This window comes from Dermacentor albipictus, chromosome 6 (assembly GCF_038994185.2).
Source record: "Dermacentor albipictus isolate Rhodes 1998 colony chromosome 6, USDA_Dalb.pri_finalv2, whole genome shotgun sequence".
Lineage (NCBI taxonomy): Eukaryota > Metazoa > Arthropoda > Arachnida > Ixodida > Ixodidae > Dermacentor > Dermacentor albipictus.
Window position 1 is genome coordinate 22349891 of NC_091826.1, and position 18554 is coordinate 22368444.

Sequence of the window (18554 nt, forward strand, 5' to 3'; positions counted from 1 at the left end):
GGAGTACCAACATGCGACTGTCGACGTGTAGTGAATGGAATGGTACGGGTGCCAGTGAGCCGAAGCGGACATGCATGCGAGTGTTGGTCAGTATGAGTGGGTGCAAGTAGAAACATGAATGATTGTAGACGAGTGTGAGTGAGTATTATCTTGTCCTGCAGACCAGCTGTCATGTTACAGGGATATCCTGAGAAGCTAGCTCACGAGTGCTTAGCGCAGGAAAATTGCAAGCACAGAATCGCGCACCCTTTCGCAACGTGGCAGCAGACACAAAGTCACACACACCTATCTAGTTCATAACGTGCTTTTATTCACAGCTGCTTTGACTGGGTCGAATGACCGCCCCTCCCTCCCCGAAGTTACACAAGCACCAGGCTCATAATCTTGTTCACAACCTTCTACTACGTTAAACGAGTGTTCACAGTGAAGTTCGGTCAATAGTTAGTACACATGAGTATTTAGAGCTTGCATCAGATCTTTTGTTCTTAAGGAGCGTCGGTTACGGTAGCTATACAGTCGAACCTTACTGTAAGTAAGTTTCACCCGACACAAAACTGTTATAAGCACGTATTTGCTGCACACAAATATTTGTGAGAAACATTTCATATTTGGTTTGTTATATCCGGTAATTTGCTATATCGAGATTCGACTGTACATAGTACTATCACTTGATGGCAAAAAAAGTGCCTCTAGTAACGGACAAAAAGGAAACTATTGAGAGGTACAGAACCGGCACAAAAACAAATTAGACTAGATTGTAAACTATGCTTACAACAAGAGCTCAGCAATAAGCTTGGCTATTAATAAATAGTGGGAATGGATCATGAATGTACGACGACACTGGCGATAGGCACACATGGACGACGGGGTGTTAATGTACAAGCGGTAAGCATTGCCTTTTTTCTTTCCTTTTCCCTTCCTTATCAGGTTGCTACACAACTTCTTTTTGGGACCTTTGGGCAAAAAGAGCAAAATTTTTACAGGACCGACCGGAATGCCAGCTTTGGCGGTTCGTGGAACTCCGGATTCTGTGGGGGCAGAGAGAAAAGGGAGACGGCAAATTACATGACAATAATCACTCCATTAAACATAGAGGCAAAAGGACTTTGAGTCATGGGAACAACTGTAGCAAAATTTAAGCACAGAAGAGCTTGCACAGAATACAGCCTAAAATGACACAAATAAATGAAAGAACAAACTAACATGACTGTGCCCTACTCCGTTTAACGCATAGCAGGCAATGCTATGAAGGTTATACAAGTAGTGCGATCACAAAAATGTATGTTTCTTCGTGAACTGGCCTTTTATCTACAACATCTTCTACGCAATGTCTTTAACGTATGTATTAGAACCATAACATATGGAGTTAACTTTATGTCAAGTTGTGTATTTTTGTATGCCTTGAGCTTCCCGTATGCATTGCACCATGTTTCAGTTGCACACGCAAGCAGTGCGCTAAGGAAGCTATGCAGTCTTAGCAACATGTCACTCCGCTTGTTGTCCCGTGGTTAATAGCTTCAGAAAGGCGGTGTATTCTGTGACAATTGTTTCCTATACTGTGACTACGTGTGAAACGAACGTTCTGCCACATTCTCTAGCACAATGAGCGTTCTTAAGTCATGCAGAACACACTACTTTTGGTTACGGATGCAGAAAGTGCAAAAAGTTGCTCCAGCCTATTGCCTGCTACGTATGAGTAGGTGACCATGACATTCGTTATTAGCCTAGGTGTTGGTGATGTTTGTTATTGGAGGAGATGGGAGGAATTGAAATGTTGCACTGTCACGCTACCAGGAGGCAAGCTTCACTGCCGACATGAACACTCTCTCTCTCTCTTTGCCTTAACTAGCGTTCGCAAGCAACATGCCTTCCTTGCGGTCTCCCATAACACGGCCAAAGGATGCTGTCGCCTTTGCATCACGAGGCCGCCCCCCCCCCTTTTCTTTCTTTTTTCTATTTTGCTCTGCAGTATACTTCCAGTGGTGGTTCTGTACGTTCCGCATTGGATGGTTCGCCGAAGGCATGTACCATAATTGGTGATGTTACAGCCATTCAGTGTGATGCTTACTTGCCTTTTGTGTAACTCTCTCTGCGACACTCGCCTGAAGCACTGAAAGCGCTCAAGTGGCTTGTTACAAGAAAAAAAGAAGCTATACACGATGCCACTAGCATTGATTATTGCCGTCATCTAGTGTCGAAAACTGCAACTAAAAGCAAGCTGGTGGATGCAGACGCATTCGATATGAGCTACAACATGGTCTCTGTGCTCGAAGGGGCTCCAAGACTGCACAGTGGTACCTCCACATTGAAACGTGGAAGACTAAATGCCGTTCCAATTAACGGTACTTACTAGACCAATTTTTCGTATGTCGGCGCCACTGTGCTGGCTTGAAGCCTATTCGACCACAAGGACTGTGTTGCAGCTCATACTGAAAGCGAATGTGCTTATCATCAGTTCATCATCATCAGCCTATTTTATGTCCACTGCAGGACGAAAGCCTCTCCCTGTGATCTCCAATTACCCCTGTCCTGCGCCAACTAATTCCAGCTAGCGCCTGCGAATTTCTTAATTTCATCATCCCAACTAATCTTCTGCCGTCCTCAACTTTGCTTCTCTTCTCTTAGCATGGATTCTGTAACCCTAATGGTCCAGCGTTTGTCTAATCGGCGCATTACATGACCTGCCCAGCTCTATTTTTTCTCTTGATGTCAATTATAATATCGTCTGTACCCGTTTGCTCTCTGATCCAAACTGCTATTTTTCTGCCTCTTAACGTTATGCCTGGCATTCTTCGTTCCATTGCTATTTGCGCGGTCCTTAACTTGTTTTCAAGCTTCTTTGTCAGTCTCCCAAGTTTCTGCCCCACATGTTAGCACCGGTAAAATGCACTGATTGTACACCTTTCTTTTCAATGATAAGCTTCCAGTCAGGATCTGACAATGTCTGCCTATGTGCTCCAAACAATTTTTATCTTTCTGTAAATTTGCTTCTCATGATCAGGGTCCCCTGTGAGTAATTGACCTAGGTAAACGTACTCCTCCACAGACTATAGAGGCTGACTGGCGATCCTGCACTCTTCTTCCCTTGCCCGGCTATTGATCATTATCTTTGTCCTCTGCCTATTAATTTTCAACCCTGCACCTGTACTTTCTCTGTTAAGGTCCTCAATCATTTGTTCGAACTCGTCCCCATTGTTGCTGAACAGGACAATGTCATCTGCAAATCGAAGGTTGCCGAGTTATTCTCCGTTGATCTTTACTCATAAGCCTTCCCAGTTTAATAGCTTTTATTCACTTTTATTCTTTGTATTTTATTTATTAGGTCCTTTGTTACTTGGGAGAGCTTACCTACTGGTTGCCTTGCTGCATTACCTCCCACTTCAATTACTGCTTCTGAAGCCAGCCTAGTTATGGTTTCATTCACTGCCTCTATGTCATCATCTCTCTATTCTAAGGCTGCACATTTGTTTGCAAGTGCAAACCTGAATTGGTCTGCTTTTACCCTTACTACATCTAGGTTGGCCCGTTTCTTTTTGACCAACTTTACCCTTTCTCTCTTCAAATTGAGGTGAATCCTAGCCCTCATTAACCTATGATAACTGCACCTTTACCCTACCTAACACTTCTACATCCTGCACTATGCTGGGATCGGCAGAAAGTGTGAAATCAATTTCATTTCTTGTTTCATCATTAGGGCTTTTCCAGGTGCCCTTTTTGTTCCAACGCTTCCTGAAGAAGGTGTTCATTGTTCACACCTTATCCCTTTCCGCAAATTCTACCATCTCTGCTCGAGTGTTCCTAGAATCCACACTGTAGGTGCCAATTGCTTGTTCACCACCCTGCTTTTCCCCCACTTTTGCACTGAAGTCGCCCACGACTACATAATATTGATTTTGCACTTTTCGCAGCGCTAATTCAACATCTACAGGCCACTGTTCTGTTTCTTCACCATCGTGACTGGAGGGTGGAGCGCAGGTTTGTACTACCTTTATTCATACCTCCTATACAGCTTTATTATGTATTACATGTGTGTACATTATGTGTATACACATTACATTATGTGTATTACAATACATGAAGCTATACAGCTTCATGTATTGTATTACCCACTCCTGCTATAGCCCCAGCAGGGGCTGCAGTATGTATAAATAAATAAATAAATAAATAAATAAATAAATAAATAAATAAATAAATAAATAAATTATGACTACTGCTACCCTCTCATTAATGCTCTAGAGTTTGTCAATGTTGCTCGCTATATCATTTCTCATATCTATATCTATATATATATATCCATATAGATATATATATCTATATATATCATATCTATATCGTTTCTCATGCGACGCACCGAGTCTCCACACTGTGAGGTGTGCAATGTGGCTGAGACTATAGGTCATGTGCTTTGTGACTGCCCTAAGTTTGTGGAAGAGCGTGATAGGTTGGTCAAGGACCTTACGCGTCTCGACAGCGCACCGTTGTCGGAGGATGTTATTTTAGGCTCTTGGCCAGACGCTCAGTCGAGTTTTAAGGCCATCAAGGCATTACTGAACTTTTTAAAAATTACGGGCCTGGACTGCAGACTTTGAGCATGCCCAATTGCTTGCCATATTTTCTACATCTTCCTTCTATCGTCATCGTCACCCATCATGCACCTCTTTCTTCCCTCTTTCTTTCCCACTTCCCCTTCCCCCAATGCCGAGTAGCTGGCTAGAGGAATACACCTCAGGCCGACCTCTCGGCATTTCGTGTCATTAAACTTCTTTCTCTCTCTCTCGCTCTATCCTTATGGATTAGGAACCCTACCCCAAACTGCTTCTTATCTGGCAGTCCTCTGTAGCAGAGGACGTGGCCATTTGTCAGCACTGTATAAGACTCACCAATTTTTTCTAACCTCACTAAGGCCAATGATATCCCAAACAATGCCTGATAGTTCCTCAAAGAGTGCTGCTAGGCTAGCTCCACTTGAGAGGGTGCGTGTTCAATGTTGCAAGGGTCAGTTTCCACTGGTTCACATGGCGCTATATTTGTCCTTGTGACTACAGTAGTCATCGTCTGCGACTTTTATGCCATGCCGAATTCCTGTGATGAACATACTCGTTGGCAGAACAGAAAGGATTTGAACGATCAATGCTACTGGCGAGCACACACACCTTATTGGCAGGGTTGGGCCTATGCGTGAGGCCCTCTTCAAGTAGCTCCGCTTCCCAGTCTTCGCCCTCGTCCTGAGGGTCGAAGCTGTAGAATGGCATCAGATGGTGCCGCAATCTGTCAAGCCTAAGAGGAAGGGGGTGAGGAGAAAGCAGTGAACAGTGCATACCTGCCAACCTGTGAATATCAAATTTCATACAAATCGCATGGGCACGGCATCAAGGAGGGGGCAGGGAAGGGAGGGGTTATGCACTGTATTTAAAGTCACTCTTGAGCATGGGTGCCTTCCGTTGGACATGCATGCACTTTATTAACAGTAATTTTTAACTTTAGGCACGCACACAAGCTTGACACAGCTGCAGCTACTAACAAGCAACACATTTTTATATCACAGTGACCTTTTTCCGGGAACTTTGCTGCCACCAATTTCACCTGCTTCAGGAACTTGTCTGTACAAACTTGCTCGCAGCAAGCGTCCCCTCTTGCATCCTTTCGTCATCAGAAGACTTCCAAAGAAATGTTTGGAGGTCGACGAACGACACATTTTCGTGAACAGAATTTATTTTTCGTAAAATGTGAATTGGTAAAATCATAAAAGGCACCTAAACTGATCAACTCTACGGAAAATTTGCGACAGCTAGCAGGCATGGAACTTCCAGTCTAAAACTGCTTCACTTCTTGCGCTTAGACTTGAAATAGCATTTTCATTTCAACAGGTCTCTTAGGCCCAGTTCAGACTGCCAACATACTACATAAAAGAAAGCAAAATTTAATGCAACACCTGTGAGACGCACATCATAGTGACATGACAGTGGTGCCACAGCTGCGCAGGTAATGAAGGTGTGTACGTACCTGCTCTTTCTAACGAGAAATACCACCTGAAAAAAAGAAAAAATAGGCTTAACAGCTGTGCATGTCAGTCTTCTTTTCTCCCTCTCTCTCTCTCTCTCTCTCTCTCTCCCTCAACCTAAAAGCAACAAAAATAAATTCGCATGTCACGCACAGACAATGCATTTCAGGTGTCGTATTACGTTCTGAATGTATTAACCGTATGAAGCCAAGGAAAGCATGAGGAACCAAGAGCTTTCTGAAACCGATGAGTTTTGAAATAGAAATGCAAAAAGAATGATTATCCAGGGTTAGTTTCGCGATAAGGTTATAATAAGGCTGTGATTGTAGCAAGGTTACAGGACAAGCAAAGCCAAAGCATGGGAAGTAACAACAACACATTCAGGAATGCAATGCTTTTGCTATACGCTGCCAAGCCCTTTGAATTATGAATCAGTCAAGTTGGATCTGTTTACCTGCACTTGAAGTGAGTTGCGCTTAGAAACAATGTGAGAATGTGCATATTCTTCAGCACTGTTACTATATTACTTATTGCAGTACCTTTGCTATAATGTAAGCATCTGAATTTTTTTCTTTTTCCTGTCTTCATGCTGCTGTGAACCCATGTAATGGGAGACAGAAATAAAATGATTGCTGGCTTGACTGATAAGCTTCATATCTTTAAAGGAAAAGGAAAATCAAAGTGGTAGAAGAGACCAAGAAGAAGAAAGAAACTTTATTTCCCCGATGCTTTTCTTGGTTCCATTGTCTGTTAGCTTTAAATGATTAATAAATATCAAGCCTCCTCAGTTTCCCTGATACTTCCAGCTCATCGTGACCATATGTGTCAGAAAAAGTAACATGATGACCGATACAATGCGTGGATACAGCAGTACAAATGTTGTTACTGCGCGGCTTCTTGTAAACAACAAACACTGCGTTGCACGTGGAATGCCACATTCGACATGAGTTTCAGCTTGCTATGGCACATCGTGTTGGTGCGTCTTTGTTCCACCGAGGCAGCACTGGCCAGACTATAACGTCTCCGTCATCACTTTACGTGGCTGCGTGACAGCTGCAGACCACAGCAGGGGAGATGGGACAGCAGTGGTCGCTGTTTACACCACGAACGGCGACGCCCCTGTTTACGACCTCAAGGCTCTGAGAGTGCAGTCCATGGGACTGTAGTCTGCATTCTCTAAACATGACAAAACTCACTCACGAATTGAAAATACTGAAGTCATTCTCTACAGCTCTTTGCTTCTTAATGAGTCTGAAGGTGCAAGATTTGTCTGCAATTAAATTTTGAATGGACAGAAAATGTTGGCGTCTGAAAGGGTCACATGCGCCTGCACACTCACAAGCACTGCATGCTCTGGTGCGTGGCATTACATGTAAGTGAACCTCTTGCCATCAATTAAGTATAATTTAGAACTGTAAATTGGGAGAGTTGATGTTCATTCATTATTTCTAGAGCGCAAGGGGGCAAAGATTAAATGAGACAGGGAAGACGCAGACACAGTGTTTTATCCAGCTTTTGACCTTCGCGCCCTGCAAATAATGAAAATACTATTATTATAAAAGAACTTGTCTTTTCTATACGTCCTGTACATATCTGTACCTACTTTATGTGATGAAATCACACACTCTTCGTTTCATTTCACTCCTATAATCTTTATATAACATAGTCCCATAGTGAGCAAATGTGTATTAATGCGTTGCGCCAACTGTACCAGTACCAAAACCAACATGCTGTTCCGAGGCATAATAATCAACATTGATTAACTGGTTTATTATTCACTAACTTACGAGAGCTGTGGCAAGGCCTATGCAGATGACGAGGCTAAGTGGAACAAACACGTAGGCAAGGCTTGTTGAGTCCCAGCCTGACGATGCCTCTAGCACGGGAGCTTCCTCATTGGTGATGTTTGCGGGTGCCTCTGCAACTGGCAGCTCTGTGCCATTGCCTGCTGTGCTCGCTGAGAGCAGCATGGCTTGGCTTGCTTTAACTTCTAGAGATGCTGCCCTCCGATTTGCTCCATCTGAAAGCAGTGAAATTTACATTAGCTCACATCTCGCTGTCAGAGACATCTGCAGATGCACACTAAAGAGAAACATTAACGGGACCATAAATAAAAAAAAAAAACAATCAATTTAGACTTTCTAGGGTGTTCTTTCAAAACTCTATTTCTTTTTTTAATTTTGCACTAATAGGTTGATTAAGAGAAAAGAAAAATTAAGCTCAAATTTCATCTTCGAAGTGTGTGCTGAAGCAACAGCATCGGTATGTCAGTGTGATGTGGTGACCTACAAAGTATCTTCTCCTATTCGGGCTATCGAGGCTCAGATAAAGTTCCTGAAGATTGCTAAGTTCAATCTTTATGTTCTTTAGAATACAGCGTAGTCCTTCACGAATAAAAAGTTAACTAGGCCTGAGCAGACGCCATCAGAATCCAGGATATCTCAACGAGCTGGTATGGGAACTTCAAGGCACCATCAACAGTCGTCTTTTCTTTTTGCAGCTTTTCTGGCTTACCAAGCTTCTTCTCACAGTAAGAGTGGCTTGTCTAGCATTGTAAAGGGGTGATTTACTATTTAAACTGGAATTATTTATCTTTTAAGAGTTCCTTTCATGCTAACTCACATATAGACCAACAAGTAAGCCAAGAAAATGGAAAGGCACAATTGAAATCAACACAACGCGTTAAGATCTCTTTCCTTCAACTTAGTAACTCTCCAGTACTCTGCAGATTTTATATAACTGGTCAACCAAGTATAATTGCTTGTGCTTCCATAATAAATTAAAAAAAAATATGTATGTTCTCGCACAATAACAAAGAAAATGTACTGCCGAGGATGGAGAACTAGGCAAGCTGGGACTTGAGGCAGCGAGTGTGTGTTTGATACCTGCATACCCTGCAAGCACAGCCTTCCTCATTTGCCAGTGTGTTCATTCACTCGATTTGACCACAATTTCACAAGAATGATGGAGAGAGTGCAGGGTGTCCTGTGTGTTGCTTTTGTCGTTTAGCTGTGTTCAGTTGAAAGATCAAGGTCACTTAGCACTGCTTAGCCTTTCAGTCCCACCAATTTGCCCAAAATTCAGTCAGACTCATTGATTGACTGACTGAATGAGTGACATCCGAAAGCAACACATTTGATGTGAGAAATGCTGTACTGAAGAATTCTCTATTAGAATTTACTGCTACGAGCACCCAAGGCATGGCACCTAAGCATTCTTGCATTCCACCTCCATTGGAATGTGGTCGCCATGATTGGAAATCGAACCTGTAACTTTGTGCTTAGCTACAGAAGGCCACAGCCACAAAGCGGTGGCAATTCTACGACGTGAAATGCCAGCCACAATTCGTACTATCTTTTGTAAAGAAGCTGAGTCTTTGAGGCACGATTACATATTCACTTCCCAAATTGATCAGCATTCCAAAGCTGGCACTCACAAAAGTAAGCTTTTGTGGCAGCTTCTCTAACCTCACCACAAAGACAAAAAACACACAACACTCGTCGTTATCAGACATGGAGAATTCCATGTAAACAAATGCCAGAAGTGTTGCCTTGGCAATTTCCCACACTGACCTAAGCCCAATGTTTTAAGTTCTCTTTTAAAAGCACAGCGGGTTTTCAACTTATGCCTTCCATTTCTGCTACGCAACCTCACCAGACCCTTGTGGCTCTTCATGTGAACCCTCAACACCAATACACCTTTATTTTGCATGTTGCACAATACTTGCTGATGACGGCAGCAACTGCAGTTATAGCTTACCCGAAAACAAACATTTGTAGTGAATCTTGCTAAATCTAGCTTACGAGTTTGCGTACACATTACTCATGTCTTTATTTTAAAGCACAATGACCTGCTGTGTTTATATTTCATGACAGACAGACACTATTCCCATTTAACATTCTATCATAGAAAGACCTGCAGCGACCGGCTATACTGTGCGTGACCTGTACTGTGTGTTCTACTTCATTCTTTGACATTTGTCATCTTGCTCTTTCTTTCCTCTCCTCCTTGCTATCTTCCATTTATATGCTTCTGTCCCCTCCTTTCTGAAGACTAGCCAAGCGTAGTGCCCCTCCTGGTGGCCAGTTGCCAGGCTGCTCCTCATTTTCCCTCTCCTGTCAAATGTATACATGATCAAAACAAATGATAATAATAACAGGTTTGAGGTGCTTCAGTAATGCCCAGCTCGGCGAGGTGAAAGTGAGACATATGGAATTGTGGGTAACAATATCGTGGCTTCCAAAGTGGCTTGCAGAAGTACAGAGAGCTGGGCTAGTTGGACGGTTATTTTTTTTATTGAGAGAGAGAGGCCAGCATTTCATTCATCTTTGCTACGCTTGTGCAATCCAAACTGCCCTGCCTTCCTGACTGATTCTTGCAATGTAATGATTTCATTCGACATATTGTGTTTGGTGGCAGCACTACAAAGCTAGTGTTTGATTCCTCTAGAACCATAAATGATTCAGGGCATCTGATACATGGTCTGACGCGCACAGTTCGCGAGACAGCATATACTTATCTCACGAAATGGGACTCTTGCTTCAGGAGGAACGATAAAACCCACATGCGCAACATTAAAGTCTGAAGAAGCTATCACCGTCCCCTACACAAGAAAAAAATATGACACCCCATGACGGTCAACTACTTCGTGTTTTATTAAATGCTTTCTTTGCCCGCTTCGTCCAACTCGAATATGAATTAAAAGGCGTGTTCTACAATGAAGCTGCCGGAATATCGCAGTTACCCGTAGTACAGCAGTGACAATGGTGCGAATTAAACCATAACCAAGACAACTGCGTTCATGGCAATCCCAGGAGAACATCGCGATAAATGAGGAGCGAGCGCAGTGCTATTGCAATGGCATGACAAAAAACACACCGAGCAACAAGTGTACGTACGCGACCAGCAGAACCACGGAAGTACGTGGGCCAAAGCTTAAAACGGACACAGTGCGCGCACTCCCGATAATCCAAAGAAATAGTTTCAAGGGCATTTAAACGACGCAAAACCCTTATATGCACAATGGATGGTGACAACTGTCACGGCTTTTCACGATCCAAGCGGCGTTTGCTCACGTGCAAACTGCCCGCTTTGCCGCCTGACAACGGAAGCGTCGGGAGCATTCCTCGTCTGTTCGCATTCTCATATTGCAGACATTGGGTTCGAGTCGCGCAGAAGCCATGCGCGAGCCAGACGAACTTTCTCCGTGAGAAAGAAAAAAAAAATGCCGTCATAAGAGTGGTTTGACAAGTCACGAAGCAGCACCGCGCGGGCGACCAGTCGTACTTAAATGAAAGTAACTCCAGCACCAGCCAAGTGTTTTTAAAACACTTGGGCGACGGGGACGGAAAACGTCGGCGACCGGTAGCGAGCCTTCGAAACAAACGCCTACGGAGCGCTTACTTCTGCAAATGTGGCGGGGATGACTCATGCGCGCTTTGCTTTCTCTCGACGAGGAGCAACTGTCATGAGCGCGCGTGAGTGTTGAAAAAGATGAGAGTCGCGCGAAAAGATTACGCGAGAGAAGCCTTCGTACGGGTACGCGGCACTAACTAGGCGCTCTTACCGGGCCGAAGTTTGACCGGTGGCGGCCGATTTCCGCCGAAACGATGACTTGACAGCGGCTAAAAATAATATAGCAGACGACCGCCACAGGCCGCCGCCATTTTGCAAGAAAACAACAAAGGTCCGCATTTTCTCAAACCTGAGAAAATGTTATACAATTTGAAACCCATGAGTAATGTCAAGTTTGCTTTTTAAATATTACAATATGTGTTTTAAACAGCAATAAATTATAAATTACGAAGTTTACGCTTTTGTAATTGAGTGCGGTCCTCGACACGGCAAACATGGCTCTCCTGTTGAGGCGAAACCTGCTGCCCCGGCTGGCCAACATTCACAAAGTGAAGCGTTTAGCGAGCGCTTCCATATCAACTACACCGAAAAATAAGGAAGTTCCAACGGCTACGGTGCCGGACACAGTCGGCAAACCGCCCGTGACCGCGGCCGACTTTGCGGACACCAAACCGCGGGTACGTAAGGTCATCCGTGTCGCCTGTCCGATGTGCACCGGTCTCACGGTGTGCACATGGTTGCGCGGTAATTTTGCTGAGTTATGAATGTGTCGCAAGTCATTCTTCGTAACCTACAGTGTTACTGTTCGCCGCTGGCTTGGTTCCTCTATCTTGTACTGGATGCGATTCGGCATCTGTTAATAATGCGCGTGGTCGCCACCGAAGCCCAAGTCAAGTTGGGTTAAAGTTTGGACGTTGTGTTGTGGTGCGAATCGTCGTGCAAACAGCTGTATCCTGGGCGAAGAGCTCTCGGGGTCATCTTTATCTTGTTGGATTTTGTATATTCGTACAAATCCCCGGTAGACTTCTGCAACTGCGTGGCTCCTACTCCTCGTCAAAGCGTTTAGGCTAAAACAGTCATTTTATGCCGTTTCAACATTTTTGCGAGTCAAAGACAGCTCGTTAATACGTGACTGCGTTCTGGTCCGACATCAAGTGGTCGGTGTCGAAAGCTATGCTTGCGTGTAGAGATATTCGTTTTGTGTACACCGTCGGTATATGTACCCTTTCTGTCAAACTCTTGTCCTTCTACCGAATAAATCACGGATTGGCTCACTAACAAGTACCAGCGTCGCGGTATTTGAACACTCGCTTCGCGTATTACAGGCTTCGCGTTGTTGTATGCACGCTTTACGTGTGTGCGTGCGTGAGGTTTCCTCGAGTGTAAACGGGTGTGTATGGTGGCTGTCGTCTCAGGAGTTCTGTCGTTTGCGCACGCCAGGTAACTTTTTTTTTCCAGCGTGCGTTTATTATACTGTGTAACACTTCACAAGAGTGTGCTTTTTATTTTCTTCGTGTTTGTGTTCTTTCATTGATGATCCTGATGCATTGTACGTACTTTCAACATTTGGACTGTTCTGGTATTTACGAACTGCTGACGTTTTGTAACAGTAGTTATCTTCACATCTATGTTTGCCCCCTCCTTCTGTTCCATTGTGGTTTGCAGTATCAAATAAATACACAAATAAATTAAGTTTCGTACCACAATTAATGATGTTTCTTGTGGTTGTTTTCCAGTACTGGATCAGTTACGGCTACAGTACCGAAGACTACCATGAAGACAGCGATGCCCATCACACAATTATGTTCACGGGCCTCTCGTTGGTCGTGTGTGGCGCCGTGATTGCGTTCGCATACGCACCCGACTTCAAGTAAGTAGCAAATGACCGCGAAACTAAGTTTCTTGGGAACACGCATGCTAAAACATAAGTTTCACCTGCAACCGGTACATAGCACAAAAGAGCTTGTATGCTAATTATCATTCATCTTGTCCAGACACTAATTTGTGTGACATACCTAAAATAGCGTGCCTCATATTAAAGAAAGGCCCATAGATCAGCTGGATTCACGCGACCGACATGACCGACAAATCGATTGCATGACACTGCATGCATGCATGTGTTCACTTCCATTGAGCTAATGGCATGAGTTTTGAATTGTGTTCAATTCAGTGATCGACTCAGAGTGGAATGAAAATGATTAATGCCAGGCATTTCGCCATCAGTCTCTTGATAGTTCCTGCCGAAAGTACCAACGATGATTCGGCTTCCAGCCGTATTGTGAATCGCTTCATGGGGACAGAGTGAGCATCACGAAGACAGGTGACACATGATGCACTGATGCACAATTTGCAAGCTTGAATCACAATTTGCTCCGACATGTGAATACAGCTTTACCAGGCAACAGATTAAAACATGGGGTTACGTTTATGTGAGAATGATGTAGCATTCCCGTGACTGTTGTAAGAAAGTGCATCTTTATATGCATGATTTGCATGTTGTTTTTCTGGCACTTTCATATTTTGTGTAATGTGTGTTTTGTATCTTTGGCATTCCGAAATGTTAAGCCTGTTACTCTACTTTTTAATTATAGCTTTCCCTGCTTGGGTCTTCGGGCCTGCAGTATTCAATAAGTAAATCTCAGATTATCGCATATAACAAAGTAAATGTAAAAGTTTTTGTCACATATATTAGGATGTAGCAAATACAGGATACAACAGTTTTTAAATGGCTGATGCACCTTCGTTAATGAGGTTTCACATGCAAAGGTGTTGTTGCTGGTAAACAAAGTAACAGTTGCCACCTCTAGGAAGGCCACCTTTTGAAGCTAACAAACAAAAAAAAAAGGCTACGTGAATATCTGAAACTGGTTAAACCGTTCGTATACCAGTGGATCCTGCAGGTGCTAGCGCCAGAAATTTCTGGTGATCTTTGCATGGAACTGTTTTCTCCTATGCAGTGTCATGCTGTGAGACTCGGAGCTCTCCGATTACGCTTGTCACAAAACTTCATTTCAGCCAGATGTTTCAAAGTTCTGCATGCTGATTGGACCTAAATTACCAATTCGTACATCATCTCTGAATGCACAAACAGAGAGGCGTGCCGGTTCTCAGTGCAAGAGCTATATGTGGTTAGTCATTAGTGATGTTTTTTTTGTTGCCTAAATTGTTGTCCGGCTACAAGCAGGTTGAGAACACTCTCCCAAAACTATGAAGTCCTGCCTACGCATACTGCTAGTCATTTCTTGCTCAGAAATTATGTTCATTCATCTGATAGCTCTTGAGAAACTGCCTGATGGCCAAGTTCTTGGAGATCAAGTTCTTCAACCTATAGATCCATTACTGTCGACATACACGTCCCAAAAGAGTTCCAGTTTTACCCTCTGGAACAAGCTACTAAATTTAGTGAGTACAAAGAGAATACAAGTTGAAATAGCCTGCAGACATATGTAGGACCCTCCTGCTCATGCCAGTGTTGCTGCGGGGTTAAAACATTATATGTTGAAGAACTTTTACTGCCGAATAGACAAGAAGGTTACGTACACGAGCCCGACTTGTGAGGCGTGTTTCAAGCGTGTGAGGCCCGCACTGACCTCGATCACATTATCTGGCTATGCCCCAAAGCCTCACCCACCAACACCTACCGCACTAACACTGCACGCATCATCACTACAGCCAAGCAGTGGGAGATTTTGCTGCTCAGCTTGGACCCAGAGGAGCAGCTCTGGGCCGTCTGGATGGCCGAAGACGCCACCAGAAAGCAAGGACTGGCTGCCGTCTGAGGAAGGGGGGGACTGGGGGTAGGTCTCCCGACCCCCGCCACCCCTGAACCCCATCAAAAACATAATAAAGTTTTATCTCTCTGATATTTGAACACATCAAGAACATGCACCTATAGTCAACTACGGGACAGAATACTCAGTTTTTCCTTAGCAAACTTTGGTGACCAAAGCATGCCACTAAGTTTTCTGGGATCACAAACACCCAGCTGCGACAGCACAGATAGAATGGTCTATACTTAGTTTCAACAGTTCTGTGCAGTGTAGCAAAGGTTACGGCTTGTGCCAGCTATCCAATAATGAACCAGCTGCATGTTCCAGGCATAGATTGGCAAGAATAAGCACATACTTGCTCAAACTCATTCATCAATATTTTCTCAGGCTGTGTATTCACTGACTCTCATGCACATTTGCAATACTTGGCACTTACTCGCGTTCCTACTCACACTCGCCAGCTCTCACTTGCATTCATAGTTGCTTCCATTCATGCTTGCTGGCATCCACTCTAGCTCGTACTCGCATCCACTTCCACTTGCCAACGGCAGTCACTCATCATGCCTGCTCGTGTTCTCCTACACTCGCCGACAGTCGCTTGCGTTCGTACTCACCTCCACCTAGACTTGACTTCACCGTCTTTCGCTGACACATGTACTCACATTGACCAGCGCTCACTCTCCTTCGTTAACTCACCTCCACTCACACCCTTCTTCGCTCACCAACACTCCATCTCACGACTGTGGAATGAGTGTGGAGTGAGAATTAGTCAGTATACTCGTGAGCGAGTGTGCCAATCTATGTCTTCTGTAATGCTTCCATTCAGTCGGCATTGTGCAGAGGATTATCAGAGATGGACAGTGGGCAAGGCCCTTCTTGATCTCTTTCCTATTTGGATGATGCAGTCCATATTTTCACTGCATCGCATGCACTTGGTGAAATGAAGAAGTGCAGTATGGTTGAAGAAGCCTCGTAGGACTGGTGGATGACATCGTCCTACACCACATCTGTTAGGGAGACTTCCGCAACACTTTTCGTGCAGCGAAGGCTGCTGTGTGATGGCATAGTCATGTCAAATGTGAATACAATGCAACATGTTGGAGCCCCAAATTTATTTCGCCACATGATGATCAACGGTTGTAAAATAAAAGCTACCTTACGTATTATCTCATTTGAATGGAAAAGACGGGGAATGCGGCCGATGGAAATTCAAGACGATGAGCAAAACGTGAACAAGGTGAATGCAGGAGCCATTGTTTCGACAAGTGGACTTGTCTTCTTCAAGGCGACATATGTTTTCATCGCCACAGTATATATATATAGGTGGGATTCTTCAAAAGAGGAGAGGGTGTGAGGAGGGAGGATGCGGAAACGAGGGAAAATGTGTTAGCGTGTCGAATTGATAGTAAAGGAACCCTGTGTACAAGGTCAAAGCCAGGCCCCCCCCCCCCCCTCCACCTCGGTCTGTCAACGCACGCGCGATAGCCGGCGTGTCAAGGGCGTCTGACACGCCGGCTGGCAAAAAAGGGGGGGGGGGGGGGCACGCCGAGAAATCAAACTAAGTGTTGTTGCCTATAGCTTGAAGCCTAGCATAGCGAATAGATTCGAATTAGAATCTATTCACTATGCTAAACTTCAAGCTATAGGCAACAACACTGTTTGATTTCTTGGCGTCATCATCAGCCTGGTTACGCCCACTGCAGGGCAAAGGCCTCTCCCATATTTCTCCAACAACCCCAGTCATGTAATAATTGTGGCCATGCCGTGCCTGCAAACTTCTTAATCTCATCCGCCCACCTAACTTTCTGTCGCCCCCTGCTACGCTTCCCTTCCCTTGGGATCCAGTCCGTAACCCTTAATGACCATCGGTTATCGTCCCTCCTCATTACATGTCCTGCCCATGCCCATTTCTTTTTCTTGATTTCAGCTAAGATGTCATCAACTCGCGTTTGTTCCCTCACCCAATCTGCTCTTTTCTTATCCCTTAACGTTACACCTATCATTCTTCTTTCCATAGCTCATTGCGTTCTTGGCGTATCCCCCCCCTTTTTTTCTCCTTTCCTTTTTTTTTTTGTTAGCCGGCATGTCAGACGCCCTTGACACGCCGGCTAATGCGCGTGCGTTGATAGACCAGGGTAGGGGGGGGGTGTGCCCTGACTTTGACCTTGTACACAGGGTTCCTTTACTCTCAATTCGACATGCTAACACATTTTCCCTCGTTTCCGCATCCGCCTGCCTCACACCCACTCCCCTTTTTAGGAACCCCACCTATATATACTGTGGCGAGGAAAGCATACGTCGCCTTGAAGAGACAAGTCCACTTGTCGAAACGTTGGCTCCTGCATTCACCTTGTTCACGTTTTGCTCATCCTCATTTTAATAGACAGCTTATATGCACTTTATTTTTTAAACCAGCCGTAGATTTTGTCTTTCATATCATAGTATGCTGTCTCCACGTTGGAGGTCAGCTAGGAGTTTGTATGGCTGCGGCAGTGGAAGTTGATGCCATGTTGTGCTGCAGCTCATCCGGCGTGGGAGCCGTTGCTAAGAACAGCCAGCCACAACCGCATTGGAATGCAGCAGGAAGTGCTGCTGCATTCGAGCAAAGCTGTGAGTCAGCAAATGGACCCTTAGTGCTTTTGAAGGCTGTGAGAAGTTGTTTATACAGCTTCGCTGTCTTTGGTGTATCAGTTGTCGGATTGGCATACATCTGTGAAGGACTATTCTTTTTTTGGTCCAAAGTGTCGTTGGAGTGCTCATCTTTCTGCAACATTTTCCAGGAATGTGGACTGGATTGAGAGAGAAGCCTACCTTGAGTTGGAGAGACGCGAGAAGTTGGGGCTGCCGCTTGTGGACCCAAACCTCATTGACCCCAGCCGAATCGTTCTGCCGTCAGATGAGGAGCTCGGAGACTTTGAGATCGTACTCTAAGGTCTATTCTGTGTAGAGATCATTGAATTTGTTAGTGAATAAAGGAAAAGTAGCCTGTCTTTTGTTTGTGCCTTGCTCAGCTTCATGCTTTCTCGTGGCAGCAACTGCTACCCATCCTCTTCTGCACGACTGAAATGTCATATTTACTTGGCTCCAAGTGTTTTCGTTATATACTGCAACAGCATTTAAAAGCCTGAAACAGGGTTTACCGTGTCTGTATTTTCACATTTGCTTATTATGGTGAAGTAAATGACTGTCGTCATTACAATTGGACATTGGTATACAGAAGTTGCATTCAAAACGAAAATAGCTTTGTTATATCTGATATTCATTATAAACATACTGTTCATTACATGCTGACACCTACGAAAAAATTGTAAATTTGCTTCGTTTTTTTCCGATAATTTACACATATTTTTTTTTTTAAATATTGAGTTTAGGCAGTATTAGGCTAAGCCCTAAGGTTCACTCTTGCTGTAGAAAAAAAGAAAACTTTG

At 44.3% G+C, this 18554-nt stretch overlaps 2 protein-coding genes across 2 annotated transcripts; one reads left to right on the forward strand and one right to left on the reverse strand.

Annotated features, from left to right (window-relative positions):
- Window positions 1-290: 290 nt before the first annotated feature.
- Window positions 291-11702, reverse strand: LOC139060857 (small integral membrane protein 29-like). Its single transcript, XM_070540102.1, has 5 exons — window positions 11568-11702; window positions 7789-8021; window positions 6004-6029; window positions 5154-5277; window positions 291-1028 (listed from the first exon to the last, which is right to left on the reverse strand). The coding sequence occupies exons 2-5, from the start codon at window positions 7969-7971 to the stop codon at window positions 978-980; spliced, it is 384 nt and encodes a 127-aa protein (XP_070396203.1). The 5' UTR covers window positions 7972-8021; window positions 11568-11702; the 3' UTR covers window positions 291-977.
- A 120-nt stretch (window positions 11703-11822) lies between these two features.
- On the forward strand, window positions 11823-18116 carry NP15.6 (NADH dehydrogenase [ubiquinone] 1 beta subcomplex subunit NP15.6). The gene is made up of 3 exons (XM_070540101.1): window positions 11823-12033; window positions 13093-13226; window positions 17907-18116. The coding sequence occupies exons 1-3, from the start codon at window positions 11851-11853 to the stop codon at window positions 18055-18057; spliced, it is 468 nt and encodes a 155-aa protein (XP_070396202.1). The 5' UTR covers window positions 11823-11850; the 3' UTR covers window positions 18058-18116.
- Window positions 18117-18554: the final 438 nt, after the last annotated feature.